A 19750-nucleotide genomic window follows, 5' to 3' on the forward strand; every position below is an offset into this window, starting at 1 on the left:
CTTGCACAAAGGTAGAGCAGAGAATTGATAAAAGAGATGCAAAAGTTTGGAATTTCAAACCATACCAAATGAGTGACGCTATTTAGCCTCCTGCTCTAGTACATTTCCTTTTTAAAAATTACTTTCTGTATAATGTCTTGTAATTAGAACAGGAAATCATTGAGTAACTGTAAGAAGAATAAGAGCACTTAAACTGAAAAGAAAATTACCTTCAGAGAAATTATATTCACGATTTTTTTTCCTTTAATTTTTTTTTTCTTCCCTTCACATTACTGTGTTGGTAATGATAGTAACAGATGTACGTACCCTTATCTGCATCATTGTTCTGCTTCTGTTTTCTGGGGGAAAAAATTGTTTTCAGTAATACAAAAAATGAATGGACAGAAAATGGGAAATGCCTAATGACAAAAAATATTCTGTGTCACAACAGAGTAGCAATTAAATTGAAACTTCAATATAATTATCAATAACAGTCGAGCCTGGAAGGGTGCCAGGCGCGTAAAGTTGGTGCTCAGCCTTTATGTGGTTGCTAGGAGCACAGCGAAAAGTATAAAGCCTAGAGAAAGGAATGTCTAATGTAATAAAGTAACAGAAGGTAGCATAAATCATTGTGAGAGCAGTTCATATTGACATTATTTTACTTAAATTGGGTCGAAACTAGGCATTTACTCTTACAAGAGGCACAAATTCATATTTCTTCCACAGAAATACCTCTGTGCTTTCTGGGAAGAAGTGGAGTGTGCTTTTCTAGCACCAGCCTCATACATATTTGGAATCTTTTAAGCAAAAATCTTTAAATGTTTGTTTCTGTTGGCATCCAAATGCATTTGCACTAATACGATTAAAAGAACTAAAGGGCAAAATACTTGGCAGCTTTTGCAGTTGAGGTAATTAGGTACAGGAAGGAACATGCATAGTTTTTCCATCAAGCTCTATAAAATCCTGGTGTGAAGGTCTTTTTAAAGAAAAAAATGCTTACTGATGTTGAGAGTAGATTATGGCAGTTAGCAATAACATTATAGGCTGATGTTTCCGAAACAAGCAAACAAAAAGCAAGTTACAGTTTTGTATTTCTCTGCTCGCTCTGTAAATAGTTCTGGATCTAGATGGATTTGTTAGGAATTCGTGCTTTTAGCGGGCTTTATTTTTTTTTTCTTTTGGGGCTTTTAATTGTCTTGCGTTACATATTAAAAATGGTTGTGCTGATTTGAAAAGTCAGTTCTTGCATAGATTCATTGTGTTTGGCATTTCATGCATCTCTTACTTACAAAGACAACTTGAAGAACATGTAATCCAACATAAATGCCAGGCTGTGCCAAATCCCAGCTCTCTTTACCCCTCACAAAGGGAACTGTTGGATTACATCTATGCATATATAGGCAGCACTTGGAAGGCAGGAGTGGAACCTTGCCTTCTAATTACAGTTTCTCTGTTTTCAGCCCTGAAATATATAAATAAATGAAAAATTGACATTGGAGGGAGTTATTAAAACACACAATTATGATATAAGCATGGGATTAAAGTAATTTCGGTTGAGCCTTACAAGTGGCGTACTGTAGGTATTATCTTTTACCATGTTCTCTCTGTTGAAGCTAAAATGAGATTCAGAAATACAGCATCTCGGTTTTCTAAGATCTCAGTCAAACGTTTTTTGAAATTATGTTGTTTTTCTTCATTTTAATGGAATGTGATCCACATTTTGATCTCTGCTCCTCCTGAGACAAAACTCTTTCTGATCATATTTATGAAAAAAATTCAGCAATATACACTAAGCCCACCATTAAATGGCACGTGTTAGATTTTGCTAGAAGGAAAAAACAGTTCTTCTTTGGGCTTGCATTTTATTAGGGATTTGTCTACTTTGATTTCTCTTTTCTCATGTGGGCGTGGTTGAGAAAAAAAGTCTTTGTGCCAGGAACACTCTGTTTGTCTTTCACTAAACAAATCTTCAGTTTATTCAGCCTTTGTTCATTCTTAGATTTATCTATTGAACCTGGAATGAATAAGGAAGGGAAACAAATGCATCATAAAGTACTCGTTGGAGTTGCACAAGTTTGTATAAAAGTGGTCCTGTAAAAAATGACTTGATTTTAATTTATGCCAGGGGTTTGAGTTAAGCCGTCAGTTGTCAGGGGTAGAAAGTTTGTGTAATTCTGCACAGGGACTTACAGCACATTTGTCTGGAAACTAATGGTTTACTACAAAGGCACATGGGACATACATTTATATACACCCTGTTTAAAAAGCTGACCACATCCTGGCATAGGAAAAGTGCTTGTCAGACCAACAGATTCAGCTCACCACTATCTACACAAAGGTATAAAGTAGTAATAACTGTCAGGCAGGCATATATGAAACTCTCGAAGGAGCTGAAGGATGGATCATGTGCTTGTTAATTCCTAGAACAGTTTTCCTGATCTGATTTTTAGAGTTTCCTAATAAAGAAGAGAGCCTTATTCTCAGGAGCAATTGGCTCAATCATGCTGTTGTGTAGGCTTATGGAATACTTACTTGTTGAAAACAAAGAAAAACATGACCACATTCTTATTGACCAAAAGAGGTTTTAGGCCATAAATTTTATTTTCTTAGAAAAGTAATGTCAATGCTGTTTACCAAAATGTATTACTCTTACTTTTTTACACAAATTGTTTGATCTCCCCACCTACATCAGGGTAGTGGGGAAAGTTCTGATTTTTTAAAAGTGATGGCTTCAGGAGCTATGCTTGTAAAATCAGTACTTCCCAAGTCCGTCTGCCGTGTTGATTTTTTTTACAGCTTTGCGTTCATCTGTAGTGATGACATTCTAGGTGATATATCTGCTTCCAGAGACTTCTTAAAATTTAGCCTTTTATGTGTCAACATTTCCATTGCCTCACGCGACTCAAGATGAGTTGTGCCATCGTATTTAGTTGGGGAGAACTGATCTGACATTTCTTTCAATATCTGAAGTGATTTTTACTTCAAGGGTAAGAAAGATTATTTCAGTGTTGGTAATGGGATTAAATAGTAGACCTTTTGTCTCTGACAGAAGAAATAGCTGAGTTATTCACTAATCAGAGTACAGCTTGAAAACGTAAAGTGAATGTTCTTGCTTTGTCTTCATTGGCATGCATGGAAAGCCATGTTCAGTTACCCCACCTGAGGAGATAAATGAGCATAAAAAGAAGTGCTGTTAAGTACTGGCTGCATACCTGCAAATGAATAATTTCTCATGTTTGTGGCTCTGGTTGGGTTTTTTTGCTGTTAGGTTTCCTGCTGGTTATCATATGATGAAACTTGATTGTGGTATTTCAAGATCTGCTGCCCGTATGCCTACTATCATCTAAAACCTGGGGGAATGGAAAAGTCTGAGCTCTAGATTGCTTTATATTTTGGGCCCACATTTCAACATTATGAGCAGTTTGAAAATTCATTTGCTCGTTGTGCTCTGTAGGTGTTTTATTGAGTCCTGATGCATTTGCAGTTAATGTGAGGAAAGTTATTTCCACCTGTTGGGGTAGCTCAGCATCAATGGCCAGGTCAGATCAGTCCACCTCCCTGGCCCAGGGGCTCATTGGTAGTTGCCAGTATCAGATGCTTCAAAGGACAATTAATAGCTGTATGCTCTGGGGCTTGTATATTATTATTTTTAAAAGATGTTAGCTGGTGTAAACATGAGTTCAGTAAGGTTGTATAGGGAGCTGAGCAAAAATGACAGATAATGTTTCTATCAAAGCAGCCAAGTTGGCAAAGTATGGAGAGCACTTTGATTCAGACCATTGGCCAACTTCTGCAGAGCGGTGTTTTCTTACTCATCCAGGTAGAGTCCTTGTCGGTGAGCATGGGAGGACTGAACAGAAAGCCAGAAAAGAAGCTGTTTCAATAAACCTTTTTTTAAATTTCTGTTTTTAACCTTTCTTTTGAAAACTACTGTGCTGTAAAAGATCTTAAGAAAAGACTGAACCAGTGGGCCATGGGTTTTCTGAGATGCTTGAGTTACAGCTCTTGTTCTGTATTTTTTCTGACATACTAAAAGTTGTTTGGTTTTTTTTCTTCTTCCAGGTGAGGATGATGAAGATTCAAACCTGCTAATTCTCAGCTACCCACAGTACTGTCGATATCGTTCCATGTTAAAGCGCATTCAGGACAAGCCTTCTTCAATACTAACAGACCAGTTTGTTTTAGCTCTGGGAGGCATTGCAGTAACAAGCAAGAACCCCCAAATCTTCTACTGTCGGGATACATTTGATCATCCTACTCTAATAGAAAATGAAAGTATATGTGATGAGTTTGGTAAGTCATCTTTACAGCTATTTTCTTTTTCTCACAAGTAAAGATATTTTTCTCCTTTTTAAGTGGCCACTGATTTCCAAGGGGAAGATGTGATTCCTTTGAAGTGAACCAATGCTATTTATGTTTGAAATGTTAAGTACCAAATGTGCTCTTTCCTCTGTGAGACTGAAGGCTTCTAGCCACTAGTGATCTCGGTATTGCAACTTGAGTTTATCACAATCAAAGATAATGTTACATGGATAGAGTGTGTTGCACAGTTACTTGGTACGAGTGAAGGGATCCCTTGTCTGGGTTCGAAATTTATCTACCTTAAGCATTCAACTATAGCCTATGTCACTCCAGAAGCTTTACAAAGTGTGTTGGTTTTTTTTAAAGTTGTTGGTGCAATATGCTAACAAATGCAAAATAGGAGAGACTCCCTGCGTGTCCCATTGCTGTTGCAGAGCACTCATCAACTGCATGTATGCTCCCAGGGCCCTGAAGAAGTGTCAGCTATAGCTGGTGTGTTTCTGGCCTTCCTGGAATGTGGGCTTTTTCAGCGGGGGCTTTGCCAGTGCTAGGAGCTTGATTTTACAAGTGCAGAGGCACTTCTGGGAGGTGACCTCTTAACTCAAGGGTGTAGAGAATACTCTGCAGCTCCGGAGGAGTATATAGCCCCTTAGAGGTGGGAGAGAGGGCTGCAAGATTCGACTCCTGATAGCTGCCAGGTGATTTCACAGTTTTGTTTTTTTTTTGGTGTCAGATCAACCCAAGGGCAACGGATGTGCTGCTGAATGTGTGGCAGAATGTATGTTGTGTACACAGCCAGGGTAACTCCAGTAATGGGTCCAGTGTAATTTCCTTAGCAGTGTACCTATGCTGTGAGAATTAAGTTTTATTACCCATATCACCAGATGGATGAGCGCTGCGGCTAATGCTAGCAAAGTCTGTTTGCATAGTGGTGGGTACACCTTTGCTGTGCAAGACCCCTATGTCTCTGCAAGGAAGCTCTTGTGGTCTCTTAGAGAATTTCTGATTATGCATTTAACATATAATAATGGGAGTGAGAGGGAAGGGGTTCGGTGATGCCTGTGATTGCAGAATCATCTCCCCCTTTTTCCAAACTCTAGCACACTGGCTTTGATCTTGGCGCCCAGTCCAGGCCTTGTGCTGGCAGAGAAACGCTGACCCAACTGGTATCACTGGGGCATTTTGTGAGGTAGTGCAGGATTGCTCCTCTGCTGCTGCACCAATCAGCTCCTGACTGGCAGGAGAGATGGTTCCTCATGTGGTGTCATCACTGGAGCACATTACTGCTGTGAATAGTTTTAATTTTGTGATGTCAAGCTTTTGCAGGATCAGGCCCAAACTGTCAAGTCTGCTCACGCTCACACAAAACATTATGGGTTTTGAGTGAACTATGAATAAAAGTGTTGGTTGCTCTTAGGGGGTGGGGGTGGCAAAAAAGTGAATGGAATGCCCTGGAAGTTTGGTCCAATAACACAATAGTATCATGTTGATTTTTATTTACTCTGAGCTCCAGCTCAGAATATAAAGTTCAGTTTTAATTGGCTACCCTTTTTATATGGGAAAGGTTATTTTAGGCTTGAAGGCGTTTGATGAGTGTACCATCTGCTTTCTGTGGAGTATTTTATTCAGGGTCATTCCTTGATTACAGGTTTGTTGAAATAGTTGGATCCATAATGTAAGTGTATCATGGAATATTAGTAATAGATGAATCAAAGAGATGTGGAGTGATGCAGAAACTACGCTTAGTGAACCATAGCAAGTGCTTTGTTCAGTCTCTGAAAGCTAACTATGCCATTCTCTTGACCTTTGAGAGGCAATTATCTCATTATCAAACCAGACCTACAGAAATCTTAGCCATAGAAGTTAATAATGTGTATTTAAAATTTAGTTTGGTTTAAGAAGCAGTTTTTTTAAAATGCCTATAAAACCAAAAAAAAAAAAAGCTACTCTTTAAAAGTATTTCTTATGAAAATAATTATGTGGTAAAATTTGCAAGCCCTGCTGTGTTAGGAAGAAAAAACGGGCCAAAGTATGGTTCCGTTTCTGTATTGCAAAATGTATGGTGTCAATTATACTACCTTTGTTGAAGGCAACAGGCACAGTGCTATTTTATCCTTCTCTTTGCTGGCAGGACAATAAAATGTACAACACTTCGTTATACAAACAGTTTACATTGATATCATGTAGATTGATGTCACATGTGGAAAGTGATGACTGCTAAAGCTAAACAGAAGCAGGGTGGTACAGCAGATAAATGGATTACTCTAAGGCACTGGTATTTATCAGTCAAATCTGAGGGGAGACCAGATTACAGAAATGTGACTAAAATTCTGAAAAGGTGTCTATAAGGAGATCCAGACACATTTAATTTGAAGGACTTGGCTATTTCTTACCTTGCAAATGAAAGAAGTGTGCAGAAGGAGCAAGATAAGAACGTATATTTCCCCATCACCTGAAATTCTCCAACTCTAAAGCGAGTACAAAATTTGGGAAATACAGTCTACTAATGTCTTTATGTGGGAAGTGCTGGCTTCTGATACGGATGCCAGGTCTTCTTCAGAAACATTGCTGTTGGGGAAGATGTTACAAGTTCTCTGCACGTTGAACTACTGTGCAACAGACACAGCATGTCACAAGTGAGACACCAGAAGCACCTTTACAAAGAGCCCCATTCACCGCAGCATGTAAGCTGTTGTCCTTGTTAGGCAGTTTTAATAGAGATAAACATTTTTCCAGGAAGTATTCTCTCTACTTTTATTATACATTTATAACAAAAACATTTTGTTCTGCTCTGCCTCCTTCTCATACTACCCCCTTTCTTTCCCCATTCTGTAGGTTTTAACAAAAATAAATAAAGCAGGGAATGAGGAAGAAAAATCAAGTTTTGTTGACAATAAATAATGTCTTTTTGCTGTGGGATTTTTTTTAAGTAGAGGAGGTATGTAGATGCTGCTGTGAGCTCCTGCAGACATGGCTGGAAGAGGTGCTTTGATGTTTTGGGCAGTCCGGTGTGGATGGCCTCTGTATTTCCATAGAGCTTCTGTAAGGTTTAGGTTGTGGTAAGCTTCCCCTCCAGCTTCAGTGTGGGCTACCACAGCCAGTACCTGCTGCTGACACTGCAGCTGCCTGGGTCTGCCTCTGTCCTGCCTCTGCACTGCTGTGTGGCACATGCCCAAGTGGTTTGAGCAGGACTATTCAGGACTGATCTTCTTGCAGAGTCCTTTTCTGATTCTCGTCTAACTTGGTGCAGTGTGCCATAACGTCCCGTCAAGGGGGCCTCTGGAGAAGTGGGCTGCTGAGGAATAGGCTCGGCAGCTGGAAGGCTTAAACATTTGCATCTATTTCTTTGCAGCCTGCCAGGGAAGGACTTGCTCTCCATTTACAGAGGAAAGACTGCTGTAAGTGGGAAGCCTCCTGCTACCATTCTTGTTGATATAACTACTGATTAGTTAATCTAACTGCCTTGGGGGGTTCCCCTCCAGAATGCAAATAGGCTCAAAAGCTTGCTTCTGTTCGAAAGCAGAAGACATAAGCCATGCTTGGATGTCTTGATAGCCAAAGTTCATGGATATGACCACAGTCAGACTATATACCTCTTCCCTTCCTGAAGTAAGAGCAATTAGAGGTCCTCACCAGCACAAAACAGTCCAGGTGGATAATGAAATGCTGTTCCCAGGTGTTGCTGGCTGGGAACAAGAAATCTGAGATTTTGAACCTGCACAGGGAGGCTGCAGTGGAGTTGTCCACAGTTGAACTGAAGCACAAAGGCTTGAGCTCTGCCAGGCGGTGCTGCCAGCTGGTGCAGGCTTGCAGGTGGCACTGAGTGAGGGCCATGGGGAGACCTCTGGCTGGCCCCAGGCAGCAGTGGCAGCGGCGTCCCTACCACGGCCCCACGGGCTGTGTCTGCCTGCCCAAGGGAGGCACTGGTTGGACACAGCAGGGTGAGCAAACGGGATCAGTTCTCTTCACAGTCTTGTTTTAGTTCTCTGCGCAGACCAGAGTTCACCTACGCATTCCTTTATCTAACTGCTCCTATTAATTGGCATGTGGAAAAAACCCTATTTCCTCATTCCCCTGCTCCCTTAAAATAAAAATAATATGCACCAGCTGAACAATTTGTTTCTCTTCAGCTTGAGATCATTGGTGAAGACATTTTTCAAAATCTTTCATTTATCAGCCTCTGGGGTTACTGTTACTGAGTAACTTTTGTAAATGCATAAAATTTACTGGCATTTGCTGTGTGGTCATGTATGCTACAAGAGAGAAGGAATGAAAAAATAGGGATCCTAATAGTTTTCATTATAGACCAAAGAGATCTAGCTGGAGGCAAAGCTGCCTGTGCAGTGTCCAGAAGGTGTATCTGAGGGTCACAGGGCAGAAATCAGTGTGCAGTTGTTGCTAGAGCAGCACACATCCTTTGTGTTTGCTTGTCCAAAGAAGGTGACGTGGCCTTCTACCCAACTTGTGCCTGCTCCACCACATGGAGTGACTTCCAGGGTGCATCGATTGAGCATGGATCCTTCTGTGACCCAGTTGTGGGCTGCATTGCCAAATGCATACAGGCCCCTACAGCAAGAGAGCGCACAGATGTGTCTGTCACCTTCTCCAGGCTTGGGGACTCACAGGGTGGCAGGAACAGAGACGCAGCTTAGAGGCAGGAGGGTCAGGTGCTTGGGTGACGGTGAATTTCTACAGCTCCATCAGCTTCACCAGGTGAAAATCTCGCACAGAAGGATTTGTCATGGTGCTTTGCTAGATAAATATTATAAATCCTGCCTGCTAAAGATGAACCAGAAGGGTCTCTTTCATTTTGTGAGCATGGGGTTGCTTTTTCTAAAAACAGGAGTGTGAGAGAAAACTGAATACCTTATTTCTTCTCGATTTTTAAAAACTATTTGGTAAATTTTAAATCATTCTGGATTATTTTTATAGCATGCTGGGTCCAATATGCCGTTAAACAAGCTGTTTGGTCCCTGGGGTACTGTAAACACTTGTTCACCCCCAAAAGAAGGTTAAAAGTTTTATTTTTGTGTGTAAAGGCCAATTTTTTATAAAACATTTCATACCAAAAAGTGAGAGAACTACATCCTTCTGTTGTATTAATATCATTTTTTCTCTGAAAAATGGAACTTCTTCATTTTACCATAACATGAGCAATGCAGAGGGCAACTGCTCATTGAAAAAAATGATGTGTAAAGGGCATAGCAGTCCCCACTTCCCTCCTCTCCCCTTTCCCCGAAAAAAACCTTAACGATAAATTGCTTGCATTGGGAAAAATCATCTACATTAAAAACAAAACAAAACCCAAAACCTGCAACAACTCAGATCTCCCTGTAAAACAATGCAGAAAGCAGATTCTCTCACTTCCAGGGCTGGCAGGGAGTGGTTAGGAGTGAGGGGTGACTTACCCATCCTCCCAGCCACCGGGGTTTCTGAGCCAACAATTTCAGAAGGACTTACCTTCCATCTTGTCATTGATCAGCGAAGCCATGGCAGGACAGCGCTATGAAGAAGGGACTTTTTAGGGATAGGTCATGTGCCAGAAAAAATGTGTAGGATGAAAGCTGATGACTTCAGGGTATAGAGTGGTAGCATTACTCCTGGTACAGCTGAAATTTGGTCTTTGCTTCTGTTATACATCTCAGTTTACAGAAGTTTGTGACTCAGATAAAATCAGTTGTTTAGGGGAAAAACATAACCAAACAAAATCTTGGCAGGGAATGAGACTTAAAAAAAAAAAAAAAAAAAAAAGGAAGAAAGAATGTTTCCAGTCTAAATGAAATACAGTTTTTCTGTTGGTGACTTTATTTGTGTGAGTCAAAGCTGGCTTTTCTTTTTAAACCACCTCTACTACAAAAATCATACTTAGGCCTGAAAGGGTGCGTTTTTAAATGTTTTTCAGCTGATATAAACTATCAGCATTATTGCTATTGACTATTTTGGCTACCTGCAGGATAATTCATGTCAGTGAAATTCAGAAAACTCTGAAGCGTCCAGATAGGTGCTTTGGGCTTCTTTGTTTTAACACAAATGTGATGTTAGAGTGGGATCTTTGTTAGTGCTCCTCTACTGAGACTAGAACGTTTAAGCATTTAGAAACGCAATAGAAAGAGTATGGAGGCTTTTTATTAGTATGGATACTGGGACCTCCTTAGATGGAGCTTTATGGTGGCATCTCCAACAGTCTGAAAAATACGCAAATCTTTTCCTAGGTCCTGAGCAGGGTGGCTTAGCTAAATATTTCAAATTTTAACTCTCTCAAAACAAAAACAGGACATAGCTGGGGGGGAAGTAATGATTAATGCATAATAGTGCTATATACAATATAGATAAATGTACATTTCCTCTTCCCTCCCACCCCACCTCTGCAAACATAAGCTTTTAGCTTGAAAAAGCAGATCTGGAAATGTTCTGGATTCTGGTCAGACTTCTTTCTTATTTTGTTAATTCAACTGTAGAGTAAGATATTAATGATCTCCAGATGTTGTTTATAACGATTGATTTTTCAGTTGTGAAAAAATACTTGCAGGTTTTTTAAACAATTGCTATTTTCTAGTGTGCTCTACAGCGTTTGAATAAAATGGCTGAAGGCAGAGCTGTTTATGTGCCCAACATAATTGCTTCTGTTAAGTGATTTCTTCATTCTTAACATTTTTAGCTCTAATTGCTTTTTCCCCATACATCTAAAAATAAATATTTGCAAGTTTTGCATTCTGTCACTCATTGAAATGCATAAAATATTTGTATACTCAAAGCAAAAAGGCACTGATAAGGGGTCACATTCTGTCTCACTTAGTGGCGTAAATCCAAAATAACTCGATCCACTTCAGTGGCTCTTACTCAAGATTTTTACCAGTTAAGCAAGGGCAGAATCTCACCCAATGTTAACAGCAAGCTGTTAAGTGAACATAAGTAATGTGTGGTAAAGTAAGATAAAATACCTTCCTGTCTGCAAGAACTTCAACAGAAACAAATGCTGTTAGCTTCTACCTTTTTTTTTTTTTTTTTTTTTGGTACATTTTCACTAGCAACCGTAGCTGTAACCGGGATAAATATTAAGCTAGATTATTTTTCACTTTATAATCAAGACTTCGTTATGGAGACCGCTGATTTTATTCAGGTTGCGTGTTCCCGCTGCCCTCAGGAAGGCAGCAGATGCTGAGTGGAGGGGCGGGTGCTGCCTGAAAAGCTGCTTCTGCCCATTTCCTCTGGCCCCTTGGCATCACTTCTCAGCTGGGGCTGGTGGTGGTCCTCTGTCCTGCGCAGAGTAGCGGGGTAGCTGCCCAAGAAGCCTGCAGCGGCCGGCCGGCACTGCTGCGAGAGCACAGCTCCTGTGGTGAGGGTGCTTGGGAAGTTGGTATGGCTCCTTGCTTCTTTGGGTGCCCTTGGGTTGCAGACCGGGAGAGGGAGAGGCTTACGCTGTGAGCGTGCGGTGCCGCATGCCTGCAGTGACTGTGTGTGGCTGCGACACGGCTGCTTGAGGAAGTATCAGGGCTGTGAACCGTGGGGTGGCTGGTACGGCCTCCCTGCTGGGACAGCCCAGGCTTTGGGGCTCTCACGGGATGGGAGGTGAGATATCCTCCCTTCTGCGAGCTCCCATGGCAGAGCCAAGAGCCTGGGTGTGCCCGCTTCCAGTCTGCCACTTTTTAACTTCTTCTCCTTTCTAATTTTGAATTGAAGAATGAATACGTGATGGTATTGTGGGGTTTTTACGTGTTTTATCAGACGGAGTTTGGCAGAGAATTAATGTGTAGTTCCAGCAAATGAAGGGTTAGCGAGTGAGCTGCTCTTCTCTGCCTGATAAATGTGAAATTATCACATGCATTTTGTCATCTGTTACACATGTGTCTGTTCTATTGGTGTCCGTTCACTAAATGATTGTAAATAAAAATGACTAATTCCTCCTATATAAGATTTCCACTCAATGGCTAGTTTTATGATTCAGCTATGAAAATCACTTTTTGTCATTATAGCGAAAAGTAAGCCAAGCTGCGTTCATCGTGAGTGTAAGCCATGTCCATCATACATGTTCTCATTTCTGGAGCCATCATCTTTTTTTGTTTGTTTTGATATGCCTTCAGTAGAGCATCCTCGTTTGATTGTTCCCCTGGTTTCAGTGCCTCCCTTGGACCACCAGGCCTGCCCAGACTCTTGAGTTTTGTCTTGGGAGAGCTTTCAGTCCACTGGTGTCCCAAGCCTTGTGAGCAGTGTCCCCAAGGTGCCGAGGCTCAGCAGTTACCGGCAGCAGGGAAGACCTTTGCGGCCAGGGAATGGCCCCTGTTGCCGTGCCTGTACAATGGAAAAGAGAAGTGGTTTATGTCAGAATATGGTCACATTCTTCTGATTAAACCCACTCAAAAAAGACAACATTGTAATATTTTCCAATGACTGTTTATCATGAATTACGTCAGCCTTAGTTTAAATTGCTATTATTTCTCCTTAATGCTTCTTGGTGCCTGCATAATTTACAGCATTGGCAGCTGCGGGACTATGAAATAACCTTTCACAACCACCGTACAATAGTAAAGAACATGAAGTTTTTGTTGTTAATTATTATGGGACTCCTTTAACTTTTTTACAAAGTGACATAAAATATTGTTGAGGTATTTATGGTTAAAGCTACTTTTACATGGATCTATTTTGCTTCTGGCTAGTTCTTAACTAAAGCAGTCATTTGTGGTTATTATGCCTTGGGAGATATTATGTCAGAACTGGTTTAAGAGTATTATTATGTATCACATGTCATATATTACATGTCAGCACTTGAGGCTGTCTTTCAATAAAAACAAATGTAATTTTAGTTAATGGTCTTTTAGTTATAGGCCATTTGTAAACTTACCTGAGTTCATTTGAAGATATACTAAAAAGCTTTGTTCTTCCAGAGTGCACTTGAGTAATTTCACTTTGGCTTCAGATGCAATTTCCAAAATATTTATCATTATTTCAATCAGAGGGTGCTGCCTCTAAAAAGCAAATAGTTTCCCAATACCGAGGTTAATGTACACATTTTAAAGAGCTGTAACTGTTACTCATTACTTTGTTTACTTTTCCCCCCTTCCGAGCTCACGCTTCCCCGGTTCCCTACTGGTCAGGCTGATAGTAGTATCCCAGGCAACTAAACCACGTAATGGTGATTAAATGAATAGCTTATACCTTCTAGATAATCCGTGGGTGAAGGGATGTATAAATTAAAGGTTGCAGGCGAGTTTTAGGTTTCCTTGAAGTTTCATTTCAAATCTGGAAAATGCAAACTTACACAAAGCAAACTTCGAATTAATATGTCATTCCCCTTGGTTCCAAATACTATGCATATTTTCCAGTACTTACTTATTTAAAGCAAGAAATGAAGCATGTAGGGTGTGCCAAAAAGTTTACAAAGAGTGAAAACACATAAATGACTCGTGAACTTTTTCTGATTTTTTTTCTTAATGTGTAATTAGTTAATTACTGCTAGGCAAAAAAAAAAAAAAAAAAAAAAAAAAGCATGATTTCTGTGCCCCCCCCCCTAGTCTATGTTTGAGCACCATAAAAATGATCAAAGCCTCTATTTGTCTCTAGTTACATTTTCCTCCATGGGATTACTGGTTTTGGTGACTCTACTGTAGGGAACGGAAACCCTGCTGGTCAAAAAATCAGTCTCTATCCCCCCACAAATGCTCAGGCTGAAGATGTGAAGATGCAAACGTGAAATTAAAAAAGCAGGCAAAGAGCTGGGTGAGCATTTTGTGTGTTGCTAAGTTGGAATTTAATAAGAGCAACATAAAACGGAACTAAACTTGCCTGGATGCCGTGAGATTTTTTAATATTAGGCAGCATGCTTGATTTCCCTGGAAATGAGTGAGCTATCTGAATTTAGAGTTGTTTGGAGGGGGGAGGGGGGTGTTTCGTTCTCTTTTTTAATCAAAGGCATTTCACAAGCCAGTTGCTAGTGAAAGGGGAATCTATCATTACGTAAGAATGTAGCAAACTTTTCCATTTAATGAATGAATATTAGGTATTTCAGGAGCAGATAAAAGATGGTAAAAGAGGGAGACAGAGCTGATGTCTCAGAGATTTTAATAAAGATTGAAGTTAGTAGTGAAAAGGTCAAAGTGCCATTTCTTGAGCCCCTGCCTCTGGCATGGTTTCAAAGCTCGCAGTGCTGACTAGGGGGCTGTGATGTGTGTTAATGAACAGTTGTGGCACTTAACTGAGATCATGGGTTGGTCACATGAATATATATAAAAGATATGAGTGAAGATTCCCCCCCCCCCCCCTTTTTGCTGCAGTTTGGCTGTTGGAAGGACTAAACAATTAAAAGAGATGTTTGAAATGTTTGAACACCACATTAAGTCCCCTAGTCTGTAAGGAAAATGAGCTATGAATAATAGAATACTGCTCTAGTTAAATATAGTTATTCAAAATTGTTGTTAGCTACAGATGTTATGCCATTTTAGAAACTTAGACTAAATAATGTCAGATCTTATTTGCTTTTTTAGTATGTTATTCATTTATTGGGAAATTCAAAATTTAAAACAGCTGGGAAAGGGTTTGGTGTTCACTAAGTAATCTTTAAAATGTGTACATTTCAGACTTACTCTTATAGAGCTGTTTAGAAATGACTGAATTGTATATTATAGTTATAAAGCTCTGTAAACATGCTCTACCATGTGGATGACAGGGAAACATGAAATGGGAAAATGAGATAATTCTGGAGCCAAATTTTATGTTTTACAGACTTGATAAAGCAGAAATGGCTTTCTCAATTTAAATAATTTGTAACTTTCCAGGAACATGCATGGGTGTTATGAACAGTATGTCTAAAATAGCAGCAGAAAATAATGTTCATTCTCCTTTAATTTTCCCTTTGATGTTTACGTCAAAACGAAGGAGTTAATTTATCTGAGTTTCACTGCATGAGTTGGACTGTACAAAACCAATCATGTAGAAATAATAGACTACCATTGGAAGTGCTGTACTATTGCAGTTTTAATAGCTCTTCAGTTCTGCTCAACAATTAGTCCATACATTTTATAGCTGTGTCTTTAAGGAACTGGCACACTCAGCAAAATCACAGTAATTGGGAGATGATGCAATGTGGAGGGCAATCAGAGGAAGAAAATTAATTGAAAAATAGTGTTTTGTTCAGGTTTGGGTTTGTTTTCTTTTAAAATTTGAAACACTGCATTAGTAATTACTGGTGGGTGAGACTTCTGCAGAATTTAAATTCCATGTGGCTGGGTTGTTGTGAATTTGTTTTTAAATCAAATTGCAAAAGAGGCAAAATAGGGCATTAAAATTCTTGCTATAGTTTTCTCTCTCTGAAATCAGGTGAGAGCATTAAGGGTGATCCAGAGGAGGGGTTTTTCCCCCTGTTGACACTAGTGCTGTTTGAGTAAGTTCTCATTACCTGTCAGCATAAACCTGATCAGACAGATCACGGACAATATGTGAATTAGTTTATCATTTACGCAAACAGCTAAAGAGGCCTCAGCAATCCCTTTTTGCTTATGTCCACTGGAGAAGGTACCAATGCATTATACTGTGAGCATCCATCTTCCCAGAGATAGCTAGGGGATGCTAGTAGTTTCTTCGTAGGACCTTGGTTTTATGCATAAGTACTGAATACGAAGGCAAATTTAAAGAAAAAAAAAAAAGTGTTGCTTTTTCTTGTAAGTTTATCACTGGCAATTAGGACTTTGTAATGTTTTTTAATTGATTTATTGTCCATTATGGGCCAAAGGCCAGTGAAGCAGTGAGAGTTTACATTTCAGCTGAAGTTTGAGCCTTGGTATTATATAGCTGTATCTTGGTCTTTTAGTGATCAGACAAGCATTTCCTTGTGCCTCAGGGCTGTTGTGTTGGTCTTAATGCCATAAATTACTTGAGGGTAATGATAGATAACCAACTGAATAGAGTAGGAGAGCAAACCTGGTTCTTAGATGAATAAGCAGGGGAATAGTGAGAAGAAATAGAGAGGTGTTACTGCTGCTGCATATAACGCTAGAGGAAATCATTATCAAACCCCCTAAGAGCTAACATTTTTGGTAAGTCAGTCAAATGATGATGGCTTTCTGCAAAAAGGGTGATACAATTTCATGCGATAACTGCAGTACTAATACACAAATGTATTATTCTGAACTATGGGCTGCAGAGGAACATGGCAGAGCAGGAAGAGTTTATTAGAGAGATTTTTCCACACTTTCAGCTTTGTGCCTGATTCTGATGCCCATGCTTTACATATTGTATTGAAACACTGGACAGGGTTAAGGAAGGACCCAAAAAACAATTAATGGCACAGAAAATTTGCCTTCAAGTGAAAGACTAAAGAATGTCAATCTGTTTAGTGCATGGAGGAGAAGACTAAGAAAGGACTCAATCACAGTCTGTTAGTATGTCCATGAGGAGAAGACCTGTGATGGTAGAGGCGTCTCTAATTTGGCAAACAGACACATAGCAGGACCCCAAGCTTCAAAGTGGAAGCAGATAAATGAATGCTGAAACTAAGGCACAATTATCCAGCAGCGAGGGGTAATTAACCATGGGAACAACTTAGCTAGGAGTAACATTGATTCTTTATTACTTGAATTTTTTAAATCAAGACTGCTTTCCAAAAGACATGATCCTTACTCAAGGAAGAGATACTGTCTTCATCCAGTGGTCACTGACGTTGTATAGGCAGTATTTGCAGAAAGTAAACAAGGTGCTAACATACTACCCATTCGTTCTGGCCTTAAAAACTGTTACTGTGTTAATATATGTAATTCGTAGCATCTGGGCCAGTAAACACTAGATTGTGCTGGATCTTGTGTCCATTATACAATAAAACAAAGCTTCCTAACATTTGCTTACATTCTTGAGTAGACAAGGCAGAGCTTTGCATCTGCTGTGTGGACCAAAGGCTGAGGAACAGGGTTATGGACAAAGCTGGTGTGTTAGAAGCTAAATGCCAGTGTCTTCACTGGTCCATGTTGGTGGCTGTTGGTACTCCATGTCCTCTTTGTTCTCCTTCCCAGTCTCCATCCACCATGAGCAGTTGCCTGTCTTGAAGCACCGACTGGGCAGCATGCTCCTCTGCTCTGGTCTCTGAGGGCTCATCAGTCCCTTGCGTGTTCTCTGTTGTGGAGATCAGCTCAGGGAGAATTGGATCTGGTCCATTTTAGGCCACTTCAGTAATTTCTACAAAGGGCTGTCTCCTCAGTTGAAGTATGGAAGCTGTAACTCAATAGCATCTCCTTTAAATGTGCAGCGATACACTGCAAGATCATCTACAGACTTACTGTACCGACTTCATGAGTCTTCCCTGATGGGTCCTTCACAGACATCTCCAGTCACCCTACTTTTTTGCGTAATAGCTTTAAAGAGCATGTTAATTAAAAAGCAGGTGTTAGCAACAAGTGAGTAATAAAAGAGGAGGAATTTACTTGAAAACAGCAGTTTCAGCCCACAGAAAGGATGAGAGAATATGTGAAAAGGCTAATGGTGATCATCATGCTAACATGGGTGACATTCGCAGATGCTGCTATTGCTTCGACAGAGAGGTACTGTGCAACCTTCCAGCTCTGTTATCACCCTCCTGTGTTTCACTCTGGATTTGCAACTGTAGTAGAAGTTAAACTCCCAGTGAAAACAGCTCTTTGCTGTGGGGTGGCATGTTTACTTTTAAATAGGTGTTGATGATTCTACTTCTCACTTCGTTGATTAAATAAGTCACTTCATCTTCATCTTAAAGTCTTACAAACCTCAGCTGAACTTTGCAGAGATGAATGAGCCTGTGTCCCATTACCTACTTTCACAGAGGTAGAGCACAAGTTTGAAAAATGGAGATTATTCCCAGGGTCTTCAGCAGCTCTTAGCTCAGAATACCACGTTCAAAATTAGCAGTATAGTTGCCCTCATTCTTTTATAATATCCTGATTTTGCAATGAACCATAATCATTTGACTGATTTGCCAAAAAAACGATGGTTCTTCAGGGGTTTTTTTGGTGTTGATTGTTTTGAAAGGCAGCCTGTAATTAAGATGAGTACATGTACATTGTGAATGTTTAGTTATGGTAGAGATGGGTTTGTTATAAAACAAAAAAAATCCCCAAAATTACCTAGCTGCAAATCCTTGCAGTTGTTTAGTTTGGAAGTTTAAGTCAATTTATGGAAGTCTGTGTTTACTGTCTTTAGAGCTTGATCATGACATTGGAATGTATTTTGGAAAAAAAGACCCTATAAAATGAAATCCACATTTACGGGTAAGGAGCACAGAGCACTTAAGATCAGCAGTGAGGCTACAGTATCTCTTTGAAGTGTAGCGAAGTACTTGGCGGTGCCACTTTGGGTTTAGAAGGTAATGAGCTGATACGCTTGGTAAGTTCTAACACCATCTGTAACAGAAGCTGGACCCAATGCCATTAATTTTATGAAAATGTAGACGGTGATATCCCAATGAAAGCAGTCAGAAGATAAAACTAGATCTGAAGCACTTCATTTGAAATAAAACTTTATAATAAAGTCAGGTCTCCTAAGACGCTTCTTTTGTGCTGCATTGCATGTGAGTAATCCTGGTGACTCATCTAGCCTCTGACATACTGCAGCCATCAACATTCCCAGCCATGAGTGTTGCCCTTCATAAAGGAAATATCCTATTTTGGGTATGGCAATGTCCTCAGTTTTAAAGAATTTTCCTCTTTTAAAGTGCTCAGACAATTAATGCCTCATGCATGTATTCAACAATAGTTGCCTAGCAACCATCAGAAATATTCGGGAAAGCAGAGGAAGCCGAGATGAATGAGCAGAAACATCAGCTCCCATTTCAGGTGAGCTGGAGAAGGCGTCAGAGCTGTGCTGACTGTTTGGGTCTAAGCGTGAATATCCATGAAAATTGGACAATCCCGAAGTAGCAAATACAAGCTCCAACTCGCAGTCAGTCGAGTGCAGAGACAAGACGAGTCGCACTGCCAGAAGCAGTTGCAGGAGGTTGCAGTCGGTTGGGCTTTCTTAGTTTCAGAAGCCTAGACCAAAACAATGTAACAATAGTTAAAATAAATTACAGAAAGTCAGCAAACACTCCTTAACGGCTGAGGAAAGTTTTGCCACCTTGTGTTGTATTCCACCTGCAGCTAGAGAATGGGTAAGGTTTCTGCTTCCTTTGGTGGAGGTTTTCAGGCATGAGTCTAAGTGCCAGGCAACCCCCTTCCATGGGGCTTAGCTCCAGCCCTTCTCTTGCATTGCCACCTGGTTCCCACGTCTTGTTTCGCGTTTTAATTCTGGCATAACTTTTACCTTACAGGAGGTTTTCTCACTCTTCTGAGTCAAGTTGTTGATGCCTTTTTTAGCACTAGAAGATACCATTTGAATGAAATGGAAATATTTTTCACAGTAACAGCCCACAGCCACTATACGTCTGTTTGGATTTTGGTCTTTTTTCCTTTTTTTCTTTTCTTTTTTTTTTTTTTTAATCAGGTTGAAATGAAATGCTTGGTCTAGGGTTGGAAGGACT

At 40.1% G+C, this 19750-nt stretch overlaps 1 protein-coding gene across 5 annotated transcripts in view; it reads left to right on the forward strand.

Moving 5' to 3' along the window:
• The window catches only part of ARID5B (AT-rich interaction domain 5B), a 125606-nt gene that overhangs the window by 46007 nt on the left and 59849 nt on the right, over positions 1 to 19750 (forward strand). For all 5 annotated transcript variants that reach the window (XM_030030761.2, XM_030030762.2, XM_030030759.2 and 2 more), the window contains one exon: positions 4042 to 4272. In XM_030030761.2, coding sequence (XP_029886621.1) covers positions 4042 to 4272 — 231 coding nt within the window. The remainder of the gene's footprint in view (positions 1 to 4041; positions 4273 to 19750) is intronic.

This window comes from Aquila chrysaetos, chromosome 11 (genome assembly GCF_900496995.4).
Source record: "Aquila chrysaetos chrysaetos chromosome 11, bAquChr1.4, whole genome shotgun sequence".
NCBI lineage: Eukaryota > Metazoa > Chordata > Aves > Accipitriformes > Accipitridae > Aquila > Aquila chrysaetos.